At 45.3% G+C, this 22,579-nt stretch overlaps 1 protein-coding gene across 3 annotated transcripts in view; it reads right to left on the bottom strand.

Moving 5' to 3' along the window:
• The window catches only part of LOC135904974 (serine/threonine-protein kinase TBK1-like), a 151,334-nt gene that overhangs the window by 5,730 nt on the left and 123,025 nt on the right, over nt 1-22,579 (bottom strand). For 2 of the 3 annotated variants that reach the window (XM_065435967.1, XM_065435966.2), the window contains exons 15-20: nt 17,526-17,602; nt 15,967-16,006; nt 13,085-13,186; nt 11,933-12,029; nt 5,807-6,003; nt 752-823 (exon numbers count right to left, since the gene is read on the bottom strand). In XM_065435967.1, the coding sequence (XP_065292039.1) occupies nt 752-823; nt 5,807-6,003; nt 11,933-12,029; nt 13,085-13,186; nt 15,967-16,006; nt 17,526-17,602 (585 nt within the window). Of the gene's footprint in view, nt 1-751; nt 824-4,801; nt 4,844-5,806; nt 6,004-11,932; nt 12,030-13,084; nt 13,187-15,966; nt 16,007-17,525; nt 17,603-22,579 lie in introns of all 3 variants that reach the window. The other variant, XR_010565273.2, reaches the window with a different exon arrangement.

The following is a 22,579-nucleotide window of genomic DNA, read 5'->3' as shown; positions in this document are numbered from 1 at the left end:
ATTGTTGGACGGCTGCTGCATATAAACCGAAGGGACGCTATAAGAAACACTAATTCATTTTAGAGTGATAAAGTATTCGTTATGAAATCTAACTTTTTTTAATTTTACAGTAAGACATTGATTATTGAAACAGGGAGTGAATGTTAAACGTCATTTCTTGAATTTCCTGCCAAAACTCCAGTGACAAATACATCAATGTAGCGTCATAAATTTCATCATGAATTTCAAAGTATTTTTCTCAAATTTGCAGAATTGTGACAGTAATGTTTCTGAAACGTTGCGTGTTCAGTCTCTGGATCTTTTAGAATACAATGCACTCTATCTTCACTGACATAATATGAACCAGGCCAGATCAGACACTGCCCATGATGTACTGGTGAGCTGGTGCAAGAGCTTCAAGGTGGCATCAAGTGAAAGTTTTATCCAAGTGTTATCACACTTCTTACAGGTATATAATTAGTACAGGTATATAATACAGATAATATGTACTAATATAACACATCCATATAATACATCACCACCTATCTTTCACTTTAGCACCTTTTCAGTCTTACCAAGCCTCTTTTCAAAGCAAGTATGTTTTTTCTGGCATTGTAGAAGGGTAATACAAATACAGCTCAAATAATTTTTCTCTGTAGTGTGAACAAAGACATTAAGGCTCTCTACTGCAGCTTTTATTTTCTTGTAACCTATTTCTACACCATGCCTTTCAATTATTTTATATAAAAAGAAGAATGAAACACGTCCGTACTTCATTGTGACAGCGTAGTTGTCGTCCATGAGCTGAAGCAGCTCAGCGGTGCAAATTTCCAGATTCTGGAGCCTGCGGAGGGGAGAGAAAAGCAGGGAGAGAGCTTTATGTAACATTTGTGCAAGTTAAAATGCTAAGCTTGACACCAGAAGGTTGTGGCCTTTGCTTTGTGCAAGCCGCTGTGCCTCTGCGAAATAACACACTTGTTACCATTGCGTTGCTTATTAGCACTGCAGACGGCTCCAGGCCCCACACTCCCTCAAATTTCAGCAATCATCATCATCATCAGCCTAGTTACGCCCACAGCAGGGCAAAGGCCTCTCCTATACTTTTCCAACTAACCCGGTCGTGTACTAATTTTGGCCATGTTGTCCCTGCAAACTTCTTAAATCTCATCCGCCCACCTCACTTTCTGCTGTCCCCTGCTACGCTTACCTTCCCTTGGAATCCAGTCCGTAACCCTTAATGACTATCGGTTATCTTCCCTCCTCATTATATGTCCTGCCCATGCCCATTTCTTGGTCTTGCCCACGCCCATCACCATAGAAGGTGAAAAAACAACCACGCCACATTTCAGCATAAAGTGCACAAGTGGAGCTACTGTATAACATGCTTTGATTTGTTTGTTATGCAAGGTAAGCTCAATGTGGCTAAATATTTGATCTATATATGTAGCTTTAGTAAGCATCCAACATAGTTAATATGTCATCTCTAACAAAACAAGCAGGCAATTGTTTTTATTGAACTTTTGTTATTCGAGTCTGTACTTCATTATCTGAATCAATGTTTTGAGGCCTCACTGTCCAGCGATAAGCAGCAGCCCATTAGTATCAATTGCATTTTTCCGAGCGAGGTGATCGTTTTAACTGAGAAGCATCACGCAGGTTCATTTTAATATCTCTGTCAGTTTATGCTTTGAACTTCCAATAGTGGTGGCCACCAATCAAATGTGTTTAAAGGGACACTAAAGCGAAACAATAAATTAGTTTAGACTAATAAAGCATTGTTTGAGAACCCTGCAGGCAGTCATTTAAAAAAAGTAGTTTAGTTATTAGACGAGAAAATAAAGGTCCAAGTATCAGTATTTGAATTTAGCGCCGAAACCCTAGCGCCAGTACGTCAGCGTGACGTCAGGGATTCCGAAGTATGTTTCTGCATTCGGGCCGCGTTAGCAGAATAAAGGTTCCCTAAACTTGCCATGTTGAATATTTGGTTCCTTTAGAACACAATGCAGTCAATCTGTACCGCTATATATAATTAGTAGGCTCTGGAAGATGCCATCAAAATCCAAGACGTCACAGCTTCCAGGTGCGGGAACTTAAGTAGGCGTCGCCACCCATATTTCGTTCTTGCGTTTTTTCTGGCTTACCAAACGTCTTATCGTTGTAAGAGTGGTGTTTTTGGTATTGTAGAACGGTAGTTTACTGATGCAGAAGGAATCATTTTTCACTTTAGTGTCCCTTTAAAACGGTGAATATTATGAACAGCAGCATTTTACTCGCAAAACGGCAGAGGACTTCCATCGTTCGTTACCTGCCACATCTGGCCACGCGACAAGTGTTGGTCAGAGAAAAAGAAAGAAAAGGTGCTAGCTAGTACGAAAATTTGTTGCTGGAACAGAGTCTTTTCATTCATTTCATTCCTTCCCTTAACTTCCGAATTTTTTAAAAGGATTTTGGATAATACAAATTTCGATTGGCACGAATTTCTGTGCCATCCAGAGAGATTTGTATCATTGAGATTCTACTAAATTCGGGGTTTGTACAGGCTTTGAAGGCACAAATTCAAGGGTTTTTAAGGACTTTCAAGGTGCCCAAAAGTTTTTTTTAAGGACTCATTTCAATACTCGATTTAGTACCCTTCATAGTAAAACAACTTTTTTAAAACACGCTACAACAAAGTTACTGAACACTAAGAAAAAGGTGCACTTACAGACTAAACCAGTGTAATACTAAACTAAGACCGGTCGTAACAAGCGTTCATGAAAGCTCCTGAAGTTTTGCGATTTTTTCTTGCTTGATGTTTAGAAGTTCTTCCGTCTTAATCAAGCTGAAATCTTTGAACGCAGACAGTATATGTAGAGTGTGAAACACAAGCAGCAACGCAGGCAAGTACAGCACGAGGGTTGCCCAGCATAAATATTGTTGTCTGAAGCTTCATTCTACCTACGTTAAATGGCACGCCAAAGACGAGGAGCTAAATCTGCTTGATTTCTGCTTTTCATTCCATTAAATAGATGGCTATGTGTGTTTCTGTGTATTGCAAACTCAGTGACTGACAGCATCTAACCCTTTGAAGGTTTTTGCCGTACATGTGCAGCGACGGTTTTCTGTCCCGCAAGGTCTTTGTCGTACGGGTACGGTTCCGACCCTCCGTTTGAAATTTCGCGCCATAATGAAGATACGCGCTCACCGTGAGGTGCTGCCACCTCTTAGCACTTACAAGATGCGTTTGAAATTGGCGCTACCTTCTTGGGGAGATAAAACAGAGCTAGCTGATTGCTAGCTTCAGCGCGTCGCTCAGACTGCGGCAATGCCCCTTAGGCGGTTTCGGTTTCGCCGCGTGATCGCAACGGAGGCGCGCGAAACATCATTTTTTTCTGTCGGCACTCTCTTGCTGGGTGGTGGAAGTTGATTTCTATCTTGATTGGCGCTGCTCTTAGCTTGCTTATCAGCGCCGTTTGCGAGGTATTCTCGCTCTCAGTGGCACCGCGCTTTCGCAGTTTCGGTTCCACCGCGTGATCGCAACGGAGGCACGCGAAACGTGGTTTTTCTCTTTGTCGCCACGCTCTCGCAGGGGCGGCGGAAGTTGATTTCTATATTGATCGGCACTGCTCTTAGCTTGTTTGTCAGCACCGCTTACGAGATATTCTCGCTCTCCGCGGCAACGCGCTTACGCGAGAGGGTGCCTCAGACCTCTGCCCAAGGCAGCCGCACGCAGAGATGTCATGTGTGCGCCAACACAACTCCTCACTCCAAGAGAACAGACACGCATTTTAGGTGTGCAGACTACAATAAGGCGCTGTGCATAGACCCATGTTTCAAGGAGTACCACGCTCGGAAATACTATTGAACATTTTGCAGTTCTGAGTGATGCCGACACCAAAATACTGTCCTTAATTATTTTTTACTAATTATTCCCGACTTTATACATTTTGTACATTCAAGATCCGCAATAAAGTAATTTGACCACCTGGGAAAGTTTTTTTCAAAATAATTCGACCCTCAAAGGGTTAAGTCCACTTCACCTGGGCATGTACTGCTTCATGCACCATCTACAATAAACAATTTACCATATTTTTGTGCGTCTAACCCTCAACAAAAATGCAAAAAATTGAACAGTAAGGTAGAGGTCCATGCTATATGCTATTTTGCCTTGAAGTGTGGCTCCATGGCGATATGGCACGTGCTGCCGTGAAGCCACACTTGAGGGCCAGGTTCTTGACCATTTAGATTTGCTATTTCCTACGAGCCTTTCCCACCCTTGCGTGTTGAAGCTCCTCTCCATGGTTGTCCATTCTCCATTTTACCGAGAGCCATTTTGTGTTTGGTAGTTAGTGAATAGTGCAACGTGGCTCCGGCACGCTAGACCCCGGATCACGATGAGCTGTGCTCAACAGTTGTCTTAGCGCAGCAGAAGCTGATGATGAAACTTTCACACGATGGTGCTCCCTCGGTCCACACGAAGCACTTCGCGATACGGCTTGGTGGTGTTTGCTCCATGCAAGGGCTGCTCTGTCTGCACTGCAATCCTCCATCGTGCGAATGCTAGCTGCTAAGTGATCCGGTTCACGTGACATGCCATGTGACTGATTCATCCGTGAACACATCCTTGTGTGAATTCAGCTTTATCAGAATCCAAGAAGAGCTGCTGGCTGAAAATACAATGTGGATGAGTTGTGCATCCGTGAACAGTGACTTCTTGCAAGGATTTTAGCGTACTTGTAGCAGTTATTTCCACGGGTTATATGTGCAGATTTTATTTCATTTTTATTTTTTTCTTACTAGGCTGCTGTACGGGTTTATAGGTGCAAAAATATGGTAAGCTTACTTGTTTGATGTATTTTTTTGCGAACTGAGGCCTCTCGGTCACCTGGCGACACAATAAAAGTATTGTTATGTTAGAGCAGCGTACACGCGAATACCATTCAGACAGCGGTAAGAAAATGCCCAAAACCAGCGAGCGAGCAGCACGACCAGCCAGCCCCACAAGTTGCCACTTCAGTGGCCATATTGAGTACTATGTAATGATGATATTAGTTCTGATTTTGACAGCATCATCCCTTGGTTGCATACTTTAGTTCATGACACCACATGGAAGGAACGGTTTCTTTTTTCTAATTTTGTTGCAGGTGTTCTGTGATGGGTCATTGTCCTCAGCTGCTGGTGTTGAGATGCCACGCAACTTTATTACAACCATATGAAATACTCAAAGGTGTGCCGCCAGTAACCTCTGTGTTCGCAGTGTAACACCTTTTTCAAAAGCACAAATACAACACTATTCATGTACTAACCATCATTCCCATGGTAGCTGAATGACGGCGAGCTCTATGCAGACTAGAATGCCCAGTAAAGATTTTGCTCTTGCTCAATTAGCGTGTACAGTTATAAATATAGGGTATAACGAAAAAGAATTTTCATGTCCGATGCGACTTCGCTGTAAAGTGGTTCGACTGTATGATTTCGAAGACGACTGGCTGCAAAGATCACAGCAGCTGGCTATCATTTTCTTCAAAGCGAGATGTTTAAAAAAAAAACATTCTGGAACTTTACGTACAACATTGATCTAATTATGAGATATGCCGTAGTTGCGGACTGGAATAATTCTGGCCTCCTGGGGTTCCACCTAAATCTAAATACACGAACGTTCTAGACTCCACCAAATAGGAATGTGGCCGCTGTATGTAGCTGGGATTGAACTTGCGGCCTCAAGCTTAGTTGCGCAATGCCATAGCCACTAAGCTACCGTGGTTAGGTCAAAGGCAGATCTGCTTGAATAAAGTGAATATAGTAAGCTTCAGAAGATAGAACCAGGGAAACAACAGCCAAACGTTACCCGCGTGTGAATTGCCGGGGAAGGCGTTGTTTCCTGGGACCAGCCCCATTTGTAGATGGCAGGTCACCAGCTGAAAGCATGGTAGTGTTGGATGCTATCGTGACAGTCGATGGCAGTGTTGTGGTTGGTGAATGCTGCTGTTGGGCCTTGAGATCCGAGACGAGGCTGCTCGCTGTCGACTGGAACACTTCACCAGCCTGAAATAGAGAAGGCAGGTGGCAAGAGAGACCACGACTCAAGTGAGGTGACTCATTTTGTTTGCTTGGTTAGGAAAGATATACTGAATGTTTTATAAATAAGATAAGGGAGCTAGACAAGAAAGACTGTCCAAACTAAACCAATCACGCATTTAGGCTCAAATTTAGCAATAGCTATACAGCCGCCGACCGATAAATCGGACACCGATAATTGAGACATGCTCGGTAATTCAGTCAGCTTCACGGCACCGCCAATGGCCCCAAGACTTAATGTATAAAGACAACCAATATTTTGCACAGCCGCCAGCTCTGCATTCGATCATCTGAACTCTGTCTGTGGCTGTAGCGTTCGCCAACTCTGCCACCATTATCTCCTCTGGCAACCTTGGCAAGACATCAAGTATGGCCTCAGAGATTGTACACTAGATGGTAATCTCTGAGGCCTTGATCGCTGCTCTACACGTCTGAGATTTAACTGCAACTGCATCAATTCCTTTTCCGGTACCCCTGCACATGGCCCACTATCGCCATTTTGTTTGTTGAGTTTGCCTTGTGCATAGCGTTCTGCCATGCTGTGTTTGTTTGTTTAGTTTGCGTTCCACACAGCACTCTGCTGGCTGTGACAAGTCTTTCTCATGAAGTTATAGATAGGCTGCGTCAAATGGCACCAACAGTGCCCTCGCAGTCCGACTCCAAATGAGTTTCGAGTCACAGTCTGAATGAGCCTGACTCCGCAACTGAAGAGGCTGAACTACGGCCTACCACAATGAGCTCAAATGCGGACATCATTGATGACTTGCCTGGCTGCAGTGTGCAAATTCCTGCCACCATTAGATTTGGAGACTTTGTAGACGCCGACAGTGCGGTTTCGTCATGTGCCAAACTGAACGATGACAAAATGATTGAGCAAGTTCTCCTACCATCAAACAGCAACTCTGACTCGGATGATGATGTACCATGTGCTCTGAAGCCTTCCACATGCGGATCTGACTCAAGCCTTTGAAACTAAAAATTGGCAGAAATACAGGCAGACTTGGTTTCACGTAAGCGGAAGTGCATGCAGCAATGCATCGACCACTTGTTCCGTGCACAGGGGCCTTAAAATGTAAATAAAGTGATATTTTTTGGATACAATCGTTTTTTTTTTTTTTTCAGACATTCAATAGCTCGGACTTATTTACATTCCCCGTGGAGTCTGAATTATTGGTTGTCAACTGTAGTACCAGAAAGATGCTATTACTCGCCACCATTGCATTGCACTGCTACCACATCAGTTATAGATTTTACCCTTTCTAGTTCTGCCAGAAGTTTTTTTCTGTTATGCCTACTGATGTCCAGCCAATTCAGTAGCCAATCACTTCCAATGATTCACCATAATGAACATAAAGAGAGGTAAGAATTTCAAGACATTCCACAAACAAGCTCGCACACTCTCAGGTGAAAGTTTAGAGGCTCCTGCTTCATGTAAAGCAATACAGCAAGATGTCATTAATTTGAAAAATCAAACAGTTTGGACTTGCCCTCCACTCACATCAAGCATACAGTACTTGATTTAATGGCATAAAACACTAGTTACATACACTTCTTTAGCCATGCACCATCAATTCCAATAAACCTTGGATCTACAAGCGCAGGGCACCACAAATGTGTGATGCAAAAGAACAAAAGCAGTAAGGGCAGCTCTAGCCCCAGTTGCAACAAAGCAGTGGAGTCTGCACTCCCATAGCCATCAGTAAGAACTGTACAAAGGTGAATTGAATGCTTCATGACCGATATACCCCTATTTCTGTGCTTAGTGCCCTGCATAACATCACATTGGCTGCCTGCTTTCAGGAGCAGTGGTTGCTATCCATAACCATGACAACAGCAACAACCACAGGTTCATCTACAGCTACAGCAAGTGCTGCTTTTGTTTTGGTTCAGTGAAAGGTGTGCAGTGCCACAAACAGCATGGAAGCTGGTCAGAATTAAAAGCAATTACAGTCGAACCCACTAATAACAATAGCAGTTTTAACAATATATTGGATATCGCAATGAACACTGTAACCACATTATCGGTTATAACAATTAAATCTGACTACTGGAGGCTGTGTGTGCAGAAAAAAGAAAGAGAGTGCAAAAACCTTGGGGGGGGGGGGGGCGGAACTAGAAAATAAAACGTTAACAACTGTCCTTCTCTATGTACCACATACTTCGCCCCCCCCCCCACCCCCCCCCCCTTTATGCTGCACACATCGCAGAAGCCGCCTTCATCACCATTGCACCCTCTTACACCTCTCTCCAGCATCCCCCTCCATCCCTGCCAGAGCAGTTGATTCAAGTTTTGAAGGGTGGAAAGGAGATGGTAGAGAGGCATGCGATGCCGACACTGCACCAAATGGACAAAAAAGCAAATGCAAGAACTCCTGTTCTTTTTCTTCTCTCTTTTTTTTTTCAAGATTTTGCATGCCTCTCTTTCAGGACAGGTACCCAGCAGCCAGGTTTAAGGGGGGACGAGGCTTTCAAAATCAGTTTCCTTATTTCTTCATGGATTTTGATGAAAATTGGCACACATACGCAATGGAGCCAGTGTCAGCTTTCACACACACCTGCAGGACAAGCTGCACTTAGCTTGAATCGCAAAACTGGGAACCAGCAAGCAGCCATCAGCTATAACTTGGGTGCGTAGCAAGCATTTCCATAAGAAAGATTTCTGATGCGGCGTCGTGGTTGTGATGCTCGATGAGTAGCAGAAAGCGTGCACCGAGACGTTTGCGCGCGTGCACCGCCTGGCTAATGTCATGAAGCTTTAGTCTATGGACTTGTTGATGCTAGATATTGGCAAGTTCATTGGAATGGAAAGAGAACGTTAAGAACATTAAAAAAATAGCATGGCATATTCTCATGTTTGTGTTAGCACCATACAATGAATGTAATGGATTAAGAAACAGATAAACACACAGTGTGACAGTACTTGAGAAATGATTAAAAAAAAAGATTGAATTGTTGCGACGGCACATCACAAGACGCCATAGACGTCGAAGTCCCTAATTATAATGAAATTATTTTTCAACAGCTCTGATAGCGTCCACGCAACAATGGTTGCTTGTGTACTGTTAAATGCTCAATGCCGTGGCCTAGAGCTTATGGCATGGTGCAAAAACGCACTCACAAAGAAAGCTAAACTGCGCGCGGACATGCATGCAGATGCACAGTCTGTCGCTATGAACCTGTGCGATCACTGCATTGAGGCTTCATTCTACAGTCAAACCTCGATATATCGAACACGGATATATCGAATTATTGCGTATATCGAACAATTTCTATATCACATGGAAAATCGCATGCATTTTTAATTCTTTATTTCGAACGGGGCCGGATGTAAAATGGATATATCGAACTCCGCCGCCCCAGACCAAGTGCGCTCTGTTGACAGGAGGCGAGCTTTCCCGCAACACTCTCAAAGATAGCGGCGGCACGATCGGCGTTCCAGACTGCTGCGTACGACAGCTGCCCACATCGGTTGCGCCGAGGGCGCCATTTGAACGTAGCGGCGTACACATGCGGCGGCTTGGAGCCAGCACGGCCGCCTCGATCACGCGCGCACCTATGCGCGCACGGCGGGGCAAGCCGCTTCGACCACGCGCGCACGGCGAGGCTTGCCCCGCCGTGCGCGCGTGATCGAGGCGGCGGTGGAGCCAGTTGGAGCGCTTTGTCGGTGCTGAGCCACACATCATGTGCATTGCGGACTTCGTTGGCGGTGACGACAGCACCGGAACAGTGGCGGAGTTAACAGACGTGGAGATCGCGGCAGAAGTGACTGCTGAGCGGCCAAACGAAGACGCTGCCAAGGCTGATCCAGCAAACGCTGATGTTGCCCCACTCCCGACTGCAACTGAGGCTGTAGCTGCTTTGGCCGTTGTACGCCGCTACTGCGGCGCAATAGAAGGCACTGGACTGTCTCTTGTGGACCGTTTAGACTATGTTGAGGACGCCGTGGTCAAGCACGCGGTTGCCAATATGAAGCAGGCTACGCTGCTTCAGTACTTTCAGCGAACTAAATAAATACTTTGTTTGAAGCTTCATGTGAGTATCTATTGCGCCACGATTGGTTCATTGATTGATTTGCGCTAGTTTTTGACGCGTTTTCTACGTGATTTTATATATCGAATTCTGGCTATATCGAACTATTTTGCGATCACCGCGCTGTTCGATATATCGAGGTTCGACTGTATTATGCTCCATTTGGTTACACGGACAGCCCACTATAGGAACGTATTTCACATGGTTTGCTCTCGGAGAGTGCTTACCTTTCCCGCAAGAAGCTACTTCGGCGACTGCGTGTAGTGGGCATGCACTGTACATATTCAGTGAGGAGACAGTGTCAGTAAACCATTCTGTGCTGTTTGCCCACGATTATTATTTTGACAGTAAAAAAACTTCCTTCATTTTGCGGGTACTTATAGAAATGTCTAGGAGGGTGCCCACGTGGTGTTATTATCAAGAAAATAGCCAAAGAGCCAAACCTATGAGGAGCGCATCGCGTTTACCCTTATATTACGCAAGCAAGCCGCTTCTGACAGATGGCGCCTCCATCCAATAGGCTAAACAGTAACGAAGAAATTAGCTCCAGAACCTGAGCGGGAAGGAAAGAAAAAAGAAAGTAGTTTTGAGAAAACAGCTCTCAAAGTTTCACCTTCTCTTCAGTTTTCTAAAAGGCATCAAATTTCAAGTCTTTGTGTCTTTTGTGATGTGGGGTTTTTCGGACCTGTGGCCTCTGGTCTGGTGCGCTTTCATCTGGCGGCACTCGGTTGTGCCGTTCCAGAGATAGTGTGGCTTGAAAAACGCAGTACTTTCGTTATTTTTGCGAAAATTTTCGCCACCTTGGCTGACACAGCAACTTTTCTTAGCACTTCTTTGCGGTTTTCAGTGATGAACTTTCAGAATCAGGCATAAAAGGAGTTATAGAGACTGAAAATGCAATTTTCAAAGAAAATTTTATATTTTTTTGGCCATTTTTCACGATGTGAAAGTCGCATCCCTCCTTAAGTTAATTTCAGAAGTACAAAGAGCAGTTGTCATATGTAAGAGGCATGTGGCGCAAAAAGAAAGGAAGAGGACAATGTGCACGTAGCAGTCCCAACTGCATGAGCGCTTGAGGCGCATGACCCGAGCTGTGATCGAGGGAGAAGTGGCACCGAGCTGGCATTATTGACACGGCTCTGGGCCACGAAGGTTGTAGTGTCAGCATTGCACTGACAACAGGAGGAATGGAGGTTCGGTCAAGTTCGCAACGCTGGCAGGCCAGGGTGTGGCCGTTAACCTCGGCGATGTTTGAGCAAGGCTCCTTGGACCTGCTGCAGCCTCTCATGGCAGTGCTGGGCACTCCAGGAAGGATCCCCCTTTGGAGGCAGACCAGCACGTATGATAGACCCCGGGGAGTCCAGTTGGCACTCGAAGAAGTAGCGGCGGAACCCGGAGTTAGGCCTAACCAGTGAGGCTGGAGTGCCACGTCACCGACGGAGTTTGGGACACCGGCATCAGAGATGGACAAGCTGACTAGCCAACACCAAGGCAGCAACGTTTACGGTGTCAGCGAGAACACCAACCATGATGAAGATCCGACATGCATCTGACTCGGAAGAAGCATGCGGCAACAAAAGTCTAAGAACGCTCCATTCTGATAACACTGCAGCCATAGGCCAGGGTTGCCTGACTTACGTATAGAAAATGCCTAGGACTGTCGTAGACAGGGATAAGGACATGTTTGGGTTACATAAATGTTACCATTCCGTCACTGGGTTTTGTTTTGAGTCAACTCAGTTTTAAGTTTTTGAGTTTTGAATAATTGAAATCTGTTTGCTGTACTGCCCTGCCTCTCCCAACTCCATCTAGTAACATCCGCACAACCCGAGATCAGTGACCCACGACAGCAGTTAAAGTATGATACCTTGCTGACGGCAGCACCATAAGATGCCAGCATGTCCAGGCAACTGTCCAGCTCAGTGTCCAGGTGCCGACTTCGCCCGTATATCTCTAATGCATCCCTGAAAAGCATTCACACTTCAGCTAAAACAAAGTCTGCAACACGTAGATTTCATTACACCATGGCTATATTAACATTCCAGATATTTTTCCATTCCATTTACATAACTGTAAGTTGACATTTTTTTTAAATTTGAATATCCAAAGTGCTTAACCAAAGTGCCAACTCCAGGTGCTTAACTTATAATCAAAACCAAAGCACGGCACTGGCAATAAAGGCGAGACAAACAATATATCAGGAATGCTATGGCACGGCTACAATTTTATACGGCTATTCTGAGCACTTGTTCGGAAAGATTTTTCCTTTTTTTTTGTTCTAGCTTGTACTGCGCAAACAGTGCTCTCAGGAGTGTCGATACTTGTCGGAAGAGCCACTGCTCCAATCGTGGTGGCACCAACACTCAGAACGATGGCACTTCCAAGGAGTAAAGCCAACACCACTCATGCATTTCTTTCGCTCTTAGTTTGATGCATTTGAATTGACTGTAAATTATGTTTTCGTTAGTCGCTATGAGTGTTCCGCGTCCGATAAGCATCCAGTGCTCATTCACGGCAATGTTTCAAGAGGCCTGGCATTCTTTACACTGAAGGGACAAGTGTGTGGTAAGCTGCAAGTTCGACGAAGAAAAATAAACTAGGATGCGCATTCACCTTCATGCACTGGACAGTGAAACTGAACCTTCCATGACTAACGCCCAGACATTTAGTTTCAGGGCCGCACGACCAGCAGCTGCTGCAGTCACACCTTGCCAACTAAAATTCAGCAAATAATTGCTAGAGGTGTTCTCACATTTCACTATGGCACGATAGTAAACACCTTTGCATATATTTGTTTGCACCATAGCCTATAATTTTGTTTCAGGTAAAATTTTACTCAAACCACACATACTCTAACAATATCTGAAGTTCCTAGAAGGCGGATTTAACACATGTTGGCTTTAATTGTTGAAGAGTACACAGATGAAAAATGAAGAATACATGAAAAATGCGATCACTTTGCTCTTAGTGTTAGTATCTTTTAATAAAGCACCGTAACATGACTACAGTGTGCACTCACTTGGCCCACGTCTCCAATGCCTGTGCCATCTTGTGACAAGCCTGCAGGCAACGTTCTTGCAGCAATGACAGCAACTTCTGGCATGTCTGTCGAATCTTGTTCCTGAGTGCACAAATAAACATGCAGTAAAACCGTCTTAATTCATCTCTTGTTAGGAAAACTGATAATCCGGACTCGTGCTCTGGTCCCAGCAGGTGTATACTTTATTTAAAGGGGCCGTGAAGTGGAAATCATACGTGAATGACAGCAACGCCAGAATGCTTGGTCCCTATTTGTTGCTAAACCCTATATTCTTGCGTTTACCGCTGCACTTAACACCATGTCGGCCGGCTGCCTTCATAACTGCGTAATCACCATCTATGATCACGTCGATAGTGATAACGATTTCATCTGCCATTGCTGCAGCAAATGGTAGTTACGTTTTGATTCAGTGCATGTATCGGCAATGTGCCTTCAGAACCGCAAGGTAGCCATCCATGGTAGTGTAAATATCGGCTGCAGTTTGTCCACAGTGAATGCGGCATACAGTAGTTTCATTTTGACTCAATACAAAGCTGTCGAGGATGAAGAGCACCAGCGACATTGCAATGGACGAACGATCTGTTGGCAACCAGCTCCGTGGAAAAAAAATAATCAAGATGAGCATGCGGTAATTAAAGGAGTGTATCATTGAAGATGCACGCCGCGGCTGCATCTGTGAAGGAAGTCCAGAGGCCTTTGTCACTGCAAGCGCTTATCAGTCATGAGATGATGAAAATTGCAGCTTTTGTACTGCTTTTGTGCAAAATAGAAACAGGATTTGCCAATTCATTCAGTCAATAAAAGTGTGTTGATGTGGACAGCATTTGTTTATTGTTTTCTTGACACCCTCGATAATTCGACGTTCGGCTGATTCGGACATTTTCTTCAGTCCCGCGAAATCCGAATTCATCACATATGGTCACATATAGCCAAAAAAATCGACACTGAAAGGGTTAACCACGTGAGAAGCTTTCCACACTTAACACATGTACACATTTTCTCTTTTCAACTGTGACGCTTCTAGTGCTAGTGCATTAAAATACTGTCAGAGTGAAGGACAGGTGGTAACACCACCCTATAAATTTTGAAGCAGTTCTCCATGACAACAGAGAGAGTGATAGCGAAAATGGCCGACCTTAACTTGAGTCATGACATGAAAAGGCAGATCTGCAAAGAACGAGCACAAGAGGAAGGAAAGGAACAACACAAATGCACACCTGCCATCTTTTAGAATTTTATCGTAAACTGTAGAACTTTTGGAGCTTGTTTACGGTACTCATATCAATTATACAATTTTTCATTTGTGCCTAGTTCGGGGGAAAAACAGATTCCAAAAGAGCACAAATACAGCTGCCGACAAATTTTTTCAAACCGATGGATAATTCAGACTTGACGGCGGTAGCAACACCAATTTATAGGACCAAGGTGCAACAGCAAGCAAAATTTTGGCTGCTACTATGTGAATATTGCATGAATGTCACTGACATTTCTGTTTGTCTGTGGCACAGATCAATCTTGCTGCGACTACAGAGCATAATACCTGATCACAGCGCCCCTGTAGAACAAACTCCGCAAAACTTTATTGAACAAACAACAACTCGAGTAACCAAACAATTTTGTGCATGTTTCAAGAAGGTTTGTATTTCTTGGTATTCACTGCCATATTTTTTCATATTCTAAAGATGGGAGGTTTGAAAATGCCTCTTGTGCCCTTGTTTAGAACTACAGTCGCCGACCGATTTTCCGGACTCCAAAAATTCGGACATGCCTGATTATTCGGTCAGCTTCACGGCACCGCCATTCTCCCCATAGAACATAATGTATAACAACTGCCGAAAGTTCGGACACCTTGCAACCTCTCGTTTGATTTTTCGGACACTCCTTGAGCCAACTCGGTCAAGAGCACCATGCACCGACTCTGACCGGTGCATGGTTCGACTTGCTGAACGCTATTTCGAGGTTTCGGTAATCCAACGCGCCATACGTAAACATCGCGTCAAGTGTCTAATGGCGCCGACAGTGCCCGCGCAGACTTCGCTGGGGAATGCCGGCAAGCGGGTGCCGGGAGGCCTAAGATTTGTCGCCTTCCGATGTGCTCCCTACTGACGCGGAAAATGTTCTGCAGAGACCTGCGCAGTGGTTGCATTGCGATTCCGGACATCGTCTCATTTGACAGTTTCACAGGTACTGACACTGCTGTATTGACATGCGCAGAACTCGACGACGGCAAGATCATTCGTCAGGTTTCTGCTGCACCGTCGGACGATGACTCTTGAGTCGGAAGATGACGCACCATGTGCTACGCTGCTGTCGCATGCGGAGCGTGTACAAGCAGTGACTGTGCTTTAAGCCGCTAATAGTGACCGTACGACCCTCTCAGAGATTCAGGCTTATCTGATTGCGCATAAACAGAACAGCGTGCAATGGAGCATTCACGATTTCTTCCAAGCCTACTGCCGAGCCCGAATAAGTGCATGGAAATAAAGGATTTCATTTTTTTTTCTTAATCTGCTTTTTCGGATACCTGTTTATTCGGACATTTTCGCAGTCCCTGTGAGGTCCGAATAAACGGTCGGCGACTGTATGCCTAGCTTTTCCAGCCATGAACCCTTATTAACTTGCTTTGCATTTTGTCATTCAAAGCCGAAAGTGTGTGCATCCGAGTGTTTGTGTTTGTCTGCATGCATGTGTGCTCGATATAACATGGCCATCAGCATTTCTTACTCCCACTTGCTCACCCAAGACAGATGAAGAACAGCGATTCAGCCACAAAATAAATTAATTCTCCGTTTGAACGACAATCTCCTTCACATCATAACAGATAGAAAATCAGAGTCCAGAAGCGACAAACTCGCACTTACTTTTCCAAGATGTGGAACTGCTTCTCATGGAATGACAACTCTGAAAGCGACAAGAAGACACCAGTTAAAATAAAAGAGGCAGAAGCAGAGACAGCATGTAACTGCAGAAAATAAAGTTGATGGCACAACACAGCTAAGAAGAGTTCACAAATCTCTCCAAGGGACAGCAATGCTCGTTGCAAAAAATTACGGTGTTTAATGTGCCAGAGTAATGCACAAGCTACGAGAGGTTCTGCCAAAAGTGTATGTGGGGATGGGGGGGAATTTGAACACCTGGAGTTCTTTCGTAAATCTAAGTATGTAAATCTAAGCATAGGTTGGCATGCTCACTCATAAGCATACTGACACATACTTGCTCCACGCTCACTTGACAGGCATGAGCTAAGTGTTAGTGAGCGAGGAAGAGTAACATTAAGTGAGTGCCGATGAACTTGAGTGGGCTTGAAGCTGATCAAGAGCGAGTGTCAGTTAACATGAGCACAAACGAAGGTCAGTGACTGAGTTTAGGTGGACTTGAGTATGAATGACAACTTTAGCCATGCAGGCTGCAACCGGATGAATTCGCGGTGCGCTTGCAGTACTGAGGGAAAACGCTGTAGGTGGCGTTGCCACTTTACGAAGAGAGTGGCAATGTTTCTGACTAATTACAGATATAGTGGCACCGGTATCAACGAGCGCAAGAGCTTGAACACCTTGAACAAAAACTTCAACAAAATTGGCGCGCTACAAGCAAGGACTTTGGTTGACGGCCACGCAGCTTGTACCTTTAGGGCTGCGGCTCAGTTTTCCGTTTGAGTACAGGCGACAAAGAATGGCGGCGTGGTGAGGGTGAGCAACGATGCACGCTTACTCTGTAGAGAAAAGCTGTTAATACAGCTGGTGGATTCAATGCCAGTCGTGGATCGCAGCAATCGCTGTTCCTCCCCAACGGCTTCCATCATATTTGTGGCATTGCATGAGCCTTGCAGTCAGTGAAAATCAAGGCACTGCTTGCCACAAGTGATGCAGCCATATCCGTGGTCGCTACCGACACAATCATAAATGGCAACCACACAGTTCTGAAGGCATGCAGCCAAAGCAGTGCCACAAGTGGAAGTAAATGCAAGAATAAAAAAAAAAACTCAGAAGGTTCCTGGTTTCTGCACGGTTTCTACTGACAACTATGGTGACTCTCATTACACTGTTTTGTTTTGGTTGTGCAATGGCACCACTCTTGCTCTTTTGGTCATGCACTTTATGAGCTCAGCACGCTCAGGGGATCGTTTGAATTAATTAGTGCAGGGCTAACACGTCTGAAATCAGGCTAAAATTTGCTTGGAGTACTATATCATAACAAAAGACAAAGGCAAATCCATGTACAGCCCATCATTTTCATGTTGGCTGAAATTCCGTGCAACATGTTTGCAGATCCCATAAACACTAGTGCCAGATTTCCCCCTAGTAATTATTGTACAAAACCGAGTAAAGGTACTTCCACACGATGGCCGAGCAGAAAGACCATGCCACGTGCACATAATTTTCCTGAAGAGAGAGAAAGAAAGACACAGAACCAAACTTACCTCTTTGTGCCTTGTCTTTAGCAAGGGCTTGCCAGCTCTCACGGATCTTCTGGACATATGTTGTGGCAGTTTCAGAGCTAGATTGAATAGTAAACAGAAAAATAAAATCAATAACACCACATCCAGAAGAGCTTATGTACTGGGTTAAAAAAACACTATAGGCAAATATTAAGGGGGGAAGTGGGTCTTAAAATATTTTTTCTTATTTTTGGGTGAATCTTTAACAAACTTCTCTGTCTGGGGTAATTTTTTGTGCTGATTTCAGATCTGTAATTAGATTTTTGATAGCTATAGCAGTTCAAAAAATATTGCAGCCTGAAGTCAAATTAATTTCAAACTCGTTACGGGGCTTTCTGATGATTCCGTCTTGCTAAACCAAAAACTAAATGCATGACACCATTGCTAAAGACCTACTGTAGGGGGCGACGCTATTTTTATTCATTTGGAAGCATTTTGAGGACAAGAAAACAACCTTACATTTATTATGAACCTTTTATTCTAATTAGCAGCGATTACTATACCTGAATGTAATTTTCATGATGGTGCAAGAGTAATAAAAATAGCATCACCCCCAGATCATTTCAACACGAATAAAATGATACCACCCTTGTCATTTTTGGCCAAAGACAACCCAGAAAAAACACCCGTAAGGTGGAGTACAGTGTGCAAAATCATCGAACTGAAATAAACGCATTTGAAGTTTCAAACAAATGTAGCTTTTGCTGAAGTGAATCTACAGCAATACAAATGGTACCATTTCGAAGCTCTATGTTTTGTAAGAATGGCCATACTAAATGTGTGACTGCACACTCTCAAAATAATAGCTCACTGGCCACTGAACTAGCACAAGAAACTTTATTAGGCACCATGCTCTACAAAGAGCATGGTGCCTGGGTTTCAAACCGAAGTGTAGAACTCTGTGTGGGCATGAATATAGTTCCAGTGTTGTATTTACATGCAGGCTGCCTGATTGATACAGTGGAATCTCGATGATACGATCACGGCTCATACGAATTTCTGGATGATACGAATTTTTCTGTGGTCCCGGCCGAGCCCCATTACTTTGCAACGTGCTAGAGAATGGTTGTTACGAATAAATTTTCGACCCACGTCGGTTGATACGAAAATTACCGAAGACATTTCGGAAATTCTAAAGTGTGCTTGGCGAAAGCCAGACGCTGCTCCCGTCTGCGTTCCGCTTCCCTGGCTTTGGTGTTCGGCGATATCGCCTGTCGCTGCTGCCACTTTAGTTCTGCATCTCTGCTTCTGATACCCGGAGATCTAATCAGTCGCTGTTGGCGTTTCTGTTCTGCCTCCCTTGCTTTCGCATCTGGTGACATGTTCAGTCGTCGCATGCGCATTCGCTCTTTGTTCTTCTGGCGTTTGGTGTTGGGGGAATCCGGCGTCCGCTACCGCTTCCCCGAACCGCTTGGCGCGCTATCACTGGACCGCTTCGGAGCCATGCGTCACACCCACTCGACTGCAACGAGACGTCTGGGGTGCGATCTTGTACGCGTTCCAAAATAGAACGGAGGCGGTCCGTTCCACCGAGCCGCACACGGTTGGTCAGTTTGAATGGTGACGAACGCCATGACGTCAATTGTGAAGTGATATCTGCTGTCAATCACTCCGTGTCGTATGCTATCGGACGAACGCAACGGAACGGACCGCCGATTTCGTGACGGAAAGAACGGACCGCCTCCGTTCGATTTTGGAACGCGTACAAGATCGCACCCCTGGTGAAGGAGTGGCAGTGCAGCTGCCACCGCCGACGCGCGCTCGTTCTACCGCTACTGTACGACGTCACGGTTGCTATGCGCAGCTGCGCCCCCCGCCGGCACGCCGGTTGCTAAGGAAGGGAGGAGGTTGCGCCTCTGCGCGGAGGAGAGGCCACAGTTGGCACGATTCCAGCACACGGACGGACGCGACCGCGAGCATGAGCCCCACTGACGGCCGCGAAAGAGAACAACGCGCAGTCACACGATTTCTGCCTTTCTCTTTTGGTGCGGAGGCGCGGACTTGGCACCGGCCAGCGCGGAGACCGCGAAGAGTTTGAAGCAGTGGCGCTTTTGTTGCTTTTGTGCTTTTCCTCCTTTTTCGCGTGTCGTCAGACGGAGTAGCTGCTGTGCTTTGGGTCGCGTTCTTTGTTAGACGTGGGCGACGGCAAAGGACCACCACCGGCGGCTGAAACGCTGCATGCGCTCTAAGTTCTGAGGCGTACTATGGCCGCGGATGAAATCAGCGACGACACGTGCTCGCGTTTTTATGGATTTAGACAAAGTCTGCTAAGTGACCTGACAAAGAAAAAGAAGCAGAAGGAAATTAGAGACTTTTTTTTTTTTTCAAGAAATAAATGCTTTTTACGTGCGCATGCCTGAGTGAGTTCACCTCCGACTCTTTAATTTAGCTAGTTTTAATTGTTCCGATGATACGAATTTCGGCTAATACGAATATTTTTCGTGACCCCATGAGATTTGTATCATCGAGATTCCACTGTAGCAATCTCCAGTACAATCAGTGAGGCATTTTTTCATTTGGTAGAATTAACCAGGTTACTGAATGAAGGCTCTGAGTGTAAGTAGCCTTCCAAGCCATCTTCACCTGACAGTGGCTGTGGAACTTAGGATAAGAGAGCCATTGATAGATATGCAGCTGCTAGGTGCTTTCCAGAATTTTACTTTTGTATGATGCCTCGATCACTTCTGCAGCCAGGTGTGTGCCAGCCCAAGGGGCCTAGTGAACAGAGCTCATGATGAGGTTCTCTTTATGAAGGGGTGGTATGATAGATATTGTTACGAGCTATCGTGACAATATGATAATAGAGTGAATGCGCAATGTGCTTGGTTGTGAGTCCAAAGTGCCGATGTGAGAAATGCGTAGCCACAGATACAAGGAGCCGACGCGCGATGTGCTTAGTCGCGCAGTTCAAGGTACCGACGCGCGAAATGCCTAGTCGCGGGCTCGAGGAGTCGACCCTCGATGCGCTTATTCGGGCAGTCCGAGGTGCCGACGCGCGAAATGCCTAGTCGCGGGCTCGAGGAGTCCACACTCGACGCGCTCATACGCGTAGTCCTACGTGCCGACGCGCGAAATACCTAGCGGTGGGCTCGAGGAGTCGACACTCTATGCGCTTATTCGCGCAGTCGGAGGCGCCGATGCACAAAATGATTAGGTGACGGTCCGAGAAGTCCGTGCGCGATGTGCATGATCACCGAGTCAGAGACTCCCTGTGCGCGAAATCTTTAGCCGCGTTTCCGAGGATTGCATGCGCGATACGAATTTGTCACGAATTCGAAACACCGAGTGCTGAAAGGCTTAGCCGCATGTCCGAGGATTCCTCGTGTGAATCTTGGTTGCGTCCTGAATCTTGGTCCGCGTCGCCGATGCTCGGAATGCTTAGCCGCGAGTCTGAAATACCCACAAGCACAGGGATCGGCCATGCTACTGCGATGTCCACGTAGCGCTCGTTTTGACACGTCGAGATTACGGCGAGTGGAGACATCAAACTCGCGAGGTGCAAAGAGCCGAGCAGACGACGCGAGCGCCGGACCAATGGCGAACCGCGCTGGAGTCACGTGGCAGGCGTAGCCCATCGCAGACTCCGGCACGACCTTCAATTATTTGCTTTTTGTGCGCTTGTTTCTGTATGGAGGAGATCGCTGAAGCGGCAAATTTGAAAACGGGGAAATGCGCTTTCCAACGAGACCAAGATGGTGGCGCTCGGTCGTGCCGTTCCGGAAATATCGTGGCGTGAAAAACGCTGTTCTTTCTTGATTTCCGCGAGATTTTTCACCACCTTGGCTGATAAAGCGAATGTTTTAGAGCACTTCTAAGTGGTTTACAGCATGATATTTGGGTATCAGATAGAAAAGGGGTTATAGAAACTGAATATGTGATTTTCAAAAAATCAATTTCTTGGCCATTTTTCGCGATGTAAAACCCGCGTCCCCCCTTAAGTCAATGTGAACTGTCAAAATATCATTCACGAAACTTCACAGTGCTCATTTTGTGCCAAGAAAAGACAGTTCCAAGAGAAAATCATGTCTGAAGGAGTCCGCATACCTCTAGCGTAATTGAAATCGCCTGCCCCCGAACAGAGTCATGATTTTGCATACATCATCACCGCTGTTTACTGCTGTCAGTCAGTAAAAACGGCACCTGACAGCCAGTGTTACGGTTTCTTCTGCAAAATGTAAAAGTGCAGCCAGAAACCGAGCTAAGACAGAGCCAACAGTTCCAAATGAGGATCTGAATCATAAGCCTGATCTTTGACATTTGTTGCAATGGGCCTCATTCTCTGCTACTTGCAGTTTGTGCAAGTTTCGTGAGCCAACAAAATCAGGGAAGCACTACGCAATAATGAAACTACTGAAACCCGAAAGCATGGGTGGTGCAATGCAGAGCGAGAATGAAATCTTTCAACCACCTGCATTGTTGCCGAGGGTCACCTCAAAAATATATTCTTCCTGCAATGCAATAATCTTTTTATTATGAGTAACTGAGTAGGAGTGACAGAGTTATAATGAGGAGTCACTACGTCATCAGACTAGTACTTGTCCCGGTGTAGCCTCAAATCGTGTCGTCCGTTTAACTCAATTTCTGAATTGCTAAAGTTCGGTTGTCAATAACATTGATGCCTTAAGACGTATTCAAGCATTCATATTACTTTAGCCTGACTTTATAAACAGCGGTAGAGGATTGCTCGAGTTATCAGCAGCGTGCTGGGTAATGGCTCCTGCAGTGTGCGAGGATTGCTCTCGTACACTTGTCCTAGAGTGTACTCCGCAGACATTATCAGACAAACTACAGGTCTTGCACTATTATATTGCATGTCAAACTACAATGTCATTCACAATTAGCATTATATTTTTTGTTTATTTTCTTACTGCACAGTTACTTTTCAGACACCCAACAAAGAACTGTACTTAGGCAAAGGATTTTCAAGGAGATGTCATGACTGCTCAATATAGACGGTAATTCAATATGTCCAGGTATGATATATCTGGAATGGACTGTATCCTATAAACATTTCCCAACCTTCATAAGGGCCCGTA

This window comes from Dermacentor albipictus, chromosome 6 (assembly GCF_038994185.2).
Source record: "Dermacentor albipictus isolate Rhodes 1998 colony chromosome 6, USDA_Dalb.pri_finalv2, whole genome shotgun sequence".
NCBI classification, from domain to species: domain Eukaryota; kingdom Metazoa; phylum Arthropoda; class Arachnida; order Ixodida; family Ixodidae; genus Dermacentor; species Dermacentor albipictus.
This window is presented reverse-complemented; position numbering and strand designations above follow the sequence as displayed.